The sequence below is a fragment of the Eleutherodactylus coqui genome, chromosome 6 (genome assembly GCF_035609145.1).
Source record: "Eleutherodactylus coqui strain aEleCoq1 chromosome 6, aEleCoq1.hap1, whole genome shotgun sequence".
In the NCBI taxonomy this organism is placed as follows: Eukaryota; Metazoa; Chordata; class Amphibia; order Anura; family Eleutherodactylidae; genus Eleutherodactylus; species Eleutherodactylus coqui.
This window is the reverse complement of record NC_089842.1, coordinates 221,692,535-221,700,309: the sequence shown is the minus strand read 5'-3', so window position 1 is coordinate 221,700,309 and position 7,775 is coordinate 221,692,535. Positions and strand designations below refer to the sequence as shown.

At 54.2% G+C, this 7,775-nt stretch overlaps 1 protein-coding gene across 1 annotated transcript; it reads right to left on the bottom strand.

Annotated features, from left to right (window-relative positions):
- Positions 1-354: 354 nt before the first annotated feature.
- F11R (F11 receptor) lies at positions 355-7,686 on the bottom strand. Its single transcript, XM_066572465.1, has 8 exons — positions 7,560-7,686; positions 5,018-5,191; positions 4,737-4,945; positions 4,416-4,515; positions 4,237-4,344; positions 4,147-4,156; positions 3,974-4,016; positions 355-690 (listed from the first exon to the last, which is right to left on the bottom strand). The coding sequence occupies exons 1-8, from the start codon at positions 7,684-7,686 to the stop codon at positions 655-657; spliced, it is 807 nt and encodes a 268-aa protein (XP_066428562.1). The 3' UTR covers positions 355-654.
- Between the last annotated feature and the right edge of the window lie 89 nt (positions 7,687-7,775).

Sequence of the window (7,775 nt, the reverse complement as noted above, 5' to 3'; positions counted from 1 at the left end):
CACAATGTATATATTACAAAGTGCATTGTATTTGGGCAAACAGAAGTAATGAGACCTAATGTTTATGGTCCGGGACAACCCCTTTAAGTTGGTCCCCTTATCACATTTTTAAGGATGGCAGCCCTGCCCCCAGCAGTCTCCTACTCTTCTCATCATTTGAGATGCCCACTCTGCTGCTGTTCTAAGCAAGAAAATGGGTGGTGTCAACCTTGTTTCCTCTCTGCTGGGAGCTGATAACAGGAAGCAATGGATTGTAAGCACTGCAAGCTCTGCACACACAGAGCACTGTACAGTGGAGGGAGCCCCCTGGTGGCTGGAGCAACCCCCTTCCCCAAGGATCACATGTCACACAACTTGCAGATTTCTCACATTTATTACAGAGAATCAATTAAAAAAAACCAAAAAAAAAAAAAAACCAGGAAATAGAAAACACAAGATAAAAAAAAATATGTCATACATATATGACTAAAATCTCCCCACAGGGTCCTCTAGTGGTCGCTTCAGAGTCCTACTACGCAGTCACTTCATAAAGATCAAGACGGGAGATGCGCTGAGGCGCACATGAAAATAGGTGCAAATAGCAGCGGAAGGAGGCAACCGCCCCGATGACCCGATAGATGGGGCAGGGTGAAGGTTCAGGCACGCAGGAGATGCTCACACCACAAACGACGATGTCTGCTGGAAGTTCTTCTGAAACACCAAAAGGTAAAAAAGAGGATTTAGCTTCTTAAGGTGAGGAAGGACGGGGCCGTGCCATCCAACTATTGAGCTGGGGCCCCTGCAGCAGGTACTGCACAACACCACAACGTGGAACATGAACAGCCACACACAAAGCTGCAGGCGGGAGAAAATCTCACTCATGTCACATGACCACCTCGCATTCTCCTCTCCGTCCCATGACCACTGCTGTCTACACAACACAGCCACTACTCCTGGCCCATGACCGCCTCACACTCGTCTCTACCCACCACTACTCCTGGCCCATGACCGCCTCACACTCGTCCTCTATCCATCACTACTCCTGGCCCATGACCACCTCACACTCGTCCTCTACCCATCACTACACCTGGCCCATGACCGCCTCACACTCGTCCTCTACCCATCACTACATCTGGCCCATGACCGCCTCACACTCGTCCTCTACCCATCACTACACCTGGCCCATGACCCGCCTCACACTCGTCCTCTACCCATCACTACACCTGGCCCATGACCGCCTCACACTCGTCCTCTACCCGCCACTACTCCTGGCCCATGACCGCCTCACACTCGTCCTCTACCCACCACTACTCCTGGCCCATGACCGCCTCACCACTCGTCCTCTACCCATCACTACACCTGGCCCATGACCGCCTCACACTCGTCCTCTACCCGCCACTACTCCTGGCCCATGACCGCCTCACACTTGTCCTCTACCCACCACTACTCCTGGCCCATGACCGCCTCACACTCGTCCTCTACCCACCACTACTCCTGGCCCATGACCGCCTCACACTCGTCCTCTTACTATCACTTCTCCTGTCATATGACCTCCCCATGTACTCCTCTCCGTCCCATGACCACTGCTGTCTACACAACACAGCCACTACTCCTAGCCCATGACCGCCTCACACTCGTCCTCTACCCATCACTACTCCTGGCCCATGACCGCCTCACACTCGTCCTCTACCCATCACTACTCCTGGCCCATGACCGCCTCACACTCGTCCTCTACCCATCACTACACCTGGCCCATGACCGCCTCACACTCGTCCTCTACCCATCACTACTCCTGGCCCATGACCGCCTCACACTCATCCTCTACCCATCACTACACCTGGCCCATGACCGCCTCACACTCGTCCTCTACCCGCCACTACTCCTGGCCCATGACCGCCGCACACTCGTCCTCTACCCATCACTACTCCTGGCCCATGACCGCCGCACACTCGTCCTCTACCCATCACTACTCCTGCCCATGACCGCCGCACACTCGTCCTCTACCCATCACTACTACTGGCTCATGAGCACATATATGATAATAAAATATACAATTATTTTATCTTGGGGAGGATATAACAGTAGGCTATTCTCTTGCCTCTGGCAATTTCTTGGTAATTGTTCAACTAGGTCAGTGGTGGCGAACCTTTGAGACCGAGTGCCCAAACTGCAAACCACACTTATTCATCGCCAAGTGCCAACATGTCAGGGGGCGGGGCTTATCACAGCATATGATTTTACACCCCGTCGTTCTAAAAAGGACAAGGCCACTTCAGAAAAGACAGGGTGCTGATTTTGACTGCTTTTTGGATGCGGAAATGCTGCAGAATGTCCTGTGGAAAATTCTGCAGCATTTCCGCATCCAAAAAGCAGTCAAAAATCAGCACCCTGTCTATTTTGAAACAGCCCTGCCCATTTCCGTCATCATGTAAACATACCCCAGCGATAGTGACCACAGCCCCCACCCCCAGAGACCCACATACTTACCCCTCCTCCTCGTGGAAGCTCTGCTCGGCGGTGCTCCCGATGCACACTGTGACGTCAGTGTACTCCCGGACGCCTCCTCCCGCCCTGCTCTCAGCGAAACCAAATAGGAAGACGTCAGGGGAGGGGGAAGGAGGATCCCGGCTGCACACGGACGTCACAGTGTGGCCGGGATCAGCGCCGCTAGCATCTCAGTGAGTAAATACCGGCAGGGAAGCCACGGCCCTGCCAGTATTCACTGAGGTGGTGAGCGGCCAACGGCAGCACGGGCCAACAGGGAGGGCTCTGTGTGCCGCAGGTTCACCACCACTGAGCTAGGTATAACCCTAGGGCTGTCTCCTTTTCTTACAATTTTACTCCTGGCACATGACCACCTCACTCCTCCTCTACCCATCACTACTCCTGGCACATGACCCGCCTCACTCCTCCTGGCACATGACCGCCTCACTCCTCCTCTACCCATCACTACTCCTAGCACATGACCGCCTCACTCCTCCTCTACCCATCACTACTCCTGGCACATGACCGCCTCACTCCTCCTCTACCCATCACTACTCCTGGCACATGACGCCTCACTCCTCCTCTACCCATCACTACTCCTGGCACATGACCGCCTCACTCCTCCTCTACCCATCACTACTCTAGCACATGACCGCCTCACTCCTCCTCTACCCATCACTACTCCTGGCACATGACCGCCTCACTCCTCCTCTACCCATCACTACTCCTGGCACATGACCGCCTCACTCCTCCTCTAACCCATCACTACTCTGGCACATGACCGCCTCACTCCTCCTCTACCCATCACTAATCCTGGCACATGACCGCCTCACAATTCTCTACTATGACAATCTTTTACTCTAGTAAATACCGTATGTTGTGAGGTGATAGCACAGATTTCATGGCAGAAGTGGAATCTCCTGGCTTTATTGCCTGTACATGAACACACAGTTTCAGCTCACACGTGGTGGTTCAAGTACAAGGATTCCCTCTCTGCCATGAAATCTGTGCCGACAACCTCACAACCATAGTTACTAGGATTGAAGTTTCCTCTATGGGTAACACGTCAGCCCTGTGGGCCAACAGTATGCAGAGTCCCAATATTTATTGCCACTTCATACCCCATTCCACACAGCATAGCCATCTCATGTCAAATAGTAACATAAGGCTGAAGGGAGACAAACATACTATGTCCATCTAGTTCAGCCTGTTTCCACCACCCCCATGTTGATCCAGAAGAAGGCAAAAAAAACAAAAAAAAAACACAACACTGAGGCAAAGGCCAATTAGCCCTTTATGTATTTATACATAGTTATTTGATCTCCCCTTAGCTGTCTTTTTTTCCATGGTGAATAATCCCAATTTTGATAGCCTCTCTGGGTATTCCTGTCCTACCATTCCATTTATTAATTTAGTTGACCTTCTTTGAACCCCCTTAAGCACTGCAACATCTTTCCACATACTCCTCTTCCCCCACCATCCTCCTGTCGCATGACTGCCTTGTACTTACGTCGCTGCGGGTCTCAGATGGTTGGCTGTAGATCACTTTTTTGCTGCAAGAAGAGAAAAAAACAAGTTAGAGACTGAGGATCGGCCATGACCTCTAACTTACTCCATCACCAGGCGGCTACTGAAGGGCGTTGCCGTCCAGGGCGGTGTTCACACATGCAGCTCCCCACTTACTTGGTTTTCTCTGAAATAGAATATAAATTCCATTAGACAATGCCCAACGTGCTGCACATCCCCCCCTAACACTCCCTGTCAGTCACTCACTCCCAATGTATCCACGACTGTATGCAAACCACACGCCGAAAGCAATCAGGCCGAGAATGAGGAGGACGATGATGACGGCAGCCACAATCCCACCAACGTTCCTTTCATCTGCAAATAACAGACCAAAGATGAACTTTCATGCAACCACAGAAGCGCCGCACTACAAGACGCCTACTCACAAGTCTCCATGAAGATGGCTGTCGACCTCTGAAGACCGTTTGCATTGGACGCCTCACATAAATACTCCCCAGAGTCCAACTGCATCACTGGGTTAAATGTCTGAAAGACAAAAGGAACTTGTCAGCAGCTCCAACTATACAGGAGCGAGACCCATCACTGAGCAGGAGGGATCACCGTACAGACCCATGAGCAGCACAGGGAGGATGGCATGGAGAGTGCGGAAGGGTGAGAGTAAATCTAATAATTCTAATGCCCGCTCATGTCTGTAGCACTCATCTGATTGACTCAGAAATTAGGTCATTACTAGGAGGGGTCTGAACATTACCAGGTCTCGCAGTTTTGGGGTCCATGGTGTAGGTGGTGTTCTGGAAGATAGGGTTGCTCTTGGGGTTTTCAGGCATTAGGATATTGTTCTTGTACCAGCTGATTTTGGGGCGAGGGAAGCCATCATTCTCCACACAAGCCAGTGTAACGGAGCTGCCAATGCTCGCAGATGTGGGTACTTGTGCCACGGGAACAGACGGCGGAACTAGAGAGACAAAAGAGGTAAGAAACAGCACATAAAACCCACCATGAGGAGACCTCCTAGAATCCTCCTTACCCTGGACCTGCAGCTGCGTCTTGACCTCCATGTAGCCCACACTCCCTGAGGAGGTGTCGCTCACCTCACACACGTACTCGCCCGCATCTTTCCGAGTCACGCCCCTCAACCGCAAGCCTTGTGGGTAATATTGAGCACGGTTTTTATAGGAGGCTAAGAGAAGTGATAAGATTACTCAGAGGTGCAAGGGATGCGACACCACACAGTACCATCAGTACCCCCCCCAATGCAGTCAGAGCCCAAAGTACTCCAACCCCCTCCCCCAATGCAGTCAGAGCCCAAAGTACTCCAACCCCCTCCCCAATGCAGTCAGAGCCCAAAGTACTCCAACCCCCTCCCCCAATGCAGTCAGAGCCCAAAGTACTCCAACCCCCCCCCCAATGCAGTCAGAGCCCAAAGTACTCCAACCCCCTCCCCCAATGCAGTCAGAGCCCAAAGTACTCCAACCCCCTCCCCCAATGCAGTCAGAGCCCAAAGTACTCCAACCCCCTCCCCCAATGCAGTCAGAGCCCAAAGAACTCCAACCCCCCCCCCCAATGCAGTCAGAGCCCAAAGTACTCCAACCCCCCCCCCCCAATGCAGTCAGAGCCCAAAGTACTCCAACCCCCCCCCCAATGCAGTCAGAGCCCAAAGTACTCCAACCCCCCCCCCAATGCAGTCAGAGCCCAAAGTACTCCAACCCCCCCCCCCCAATGCAGTCAGAGCCCAAAGTACTCCAACCCCCCCCCCAATGCAGTCAGAGCCCAAAGTACTCCAACCCCCCCCCCCAATGCAGTCAGAGCCCAAAGTACTCCAACCCCCCCCCCCAATGCAGTCAGAGCCCAAAGTACTCCAACCCCCCCCCCAATGCAGTCAGAGCCAAAGTACTCCAACCCCCCCCCCCAATGCAGTCAGAGCCCAAAGTACTCCAACCCCCCCCCCCAATGCAGTCAGAGCCCAAAGTACTCCAACCCCCCCCCCAATGCAGTCAGAGCCCAAAGTACTCCAACCCCCCCCAATGCAGTCAGAGCCCAAAGTACTCCAACCCCCCCCCCAATGCAGTCAGAGCCCAAAGTACTCCAACCCCCCCCCCAATGCAGTCAGAGCCCAAAGTACTCCAACCCCTCCCCCCAATGCAGTCAGAGCCCAAAGTACTCCAACCCCCTCCCCAATGCAGTCAGAGCCCAAAGTACTCCAACCCCCTCCCCCAATGCAGTCAGAGCCCAAAGTACTCAACCCCCTCCCCCAATGCAGTCAGAGCCCAAGTACTCCAACCCCCTCCCCCAATGCAGTCAGAGCCCAAAGTACTCCAACCCCCTCCCCCAATGCAGTCAGAGCCCAAAGAACTCCAACCCCCCCCCATGCAGTCAGAGCCCAAAGTACTCCAACCCCCCCCCCCCATGCAGTCAGAGCCCAAAGTACTCCAACCCCCCCCCCCATGCAGTCAGAGCCCAAAGTACTCCAACCCCCCCCCCATGCAGTCAGAGCCCAAAGTACTCCAACCCCCCCCCCATGCAGTCAGAGCCCAAAGTACTCCAACCCCCCCCCCATGCAGTCAGAGCCCAAAGTACTCCAACCCCCCCCCCATGCAGTCAGAGCCCAAAGTACTCCAACCCCCCCCCCCATGCAGTCAGAGCCCAAAGTACTCCAACCCCCCCCCCCCCATGCAGTCAGAGCCCAAAGTACTCCAACCCCCCCCCCATGCAGTCAGAGCCCAAAGTACTCCAACCCCCCCCATGCAGTCAGAGCCTAAAGTACTCCAACCCCCTCCCCCCATGCAGTCAGAGCCCAAAGTACTCCAACCCCCCCCCATGCAGTCAGAGCCCAAAGTACTCCAACCCCCCCCCCATGCAGTCAGAGCCCAAAGTACTCCAACCCCCCCCCCATGCAGTCAGAGCCTAAAGTACTCCAACCCCCCCCCCCCCCATGCAGTCAGAGTCCAAAGTACTCCAAACCCCCCCATGCAGTCAGAGCCCAAAGTACTCCAACCCCCCCCCCCATGCAGTCAGAGCCCAAAAGTACTCCAACCCCCCCCCATGCAGTCAGAAGCCCAAAGTACTCCAACCCCCCCCCCATGCAGTCAGAGCCCAAAGTACTCCAACCCCCCCCCCCATGCAGTCAGAGCCCAAAGTACTCCAACCCCCCCCCCCATGCAGTCAGAGCCCAAAGTACTCCAACCCCCCCCCCCATGCAGTCAGAGCCCAAAGTACTCCAACCCCCCCCCCATGCAGTCAGAGCCCCAAAGTACTCAACCCCCCCCCCATGCAGTCAGAGCCCAAAGTACTCCAACCCCCCCCCCCATGCAGTCAGAGCCCAAAGTACTCCAACCCCCCCCCCCCCATGCAGTCAGAGCCCAAAGTACTCCAACCCCCCCCCCCATGCAGTCAGAGCCCAAAGTACTCCAACCCCCTATGCAGTCAGAGCCCAAAGTACTCCAACCCCCCCATGCAGTCAGAGCCCAAAGTACTCCAACCCCCCCCATGCAGTCAGAGCCCAAAGTACTCCAACCCTCCCATGTAGTGAGTCCAGAGAACTCTAATTCCCCCATGTAGTCACAGCACACACCAGTCAGTTTCTCCATTGTAGTAGACCAACACTGTATCTTTTCCGGAGTCGAATTTCCACTCGATGCGCGGATTCTGATAGGATGATGGGTAATTACAGGTAAGTTCCACATCTAGAGAAATCATCACATGATCAGTACAGGAGCCGAGTCACCAGGCCACAGGTGGTATACAGCACCACTACTTACCATCTCCCTCCTTGACACTCTTAATGA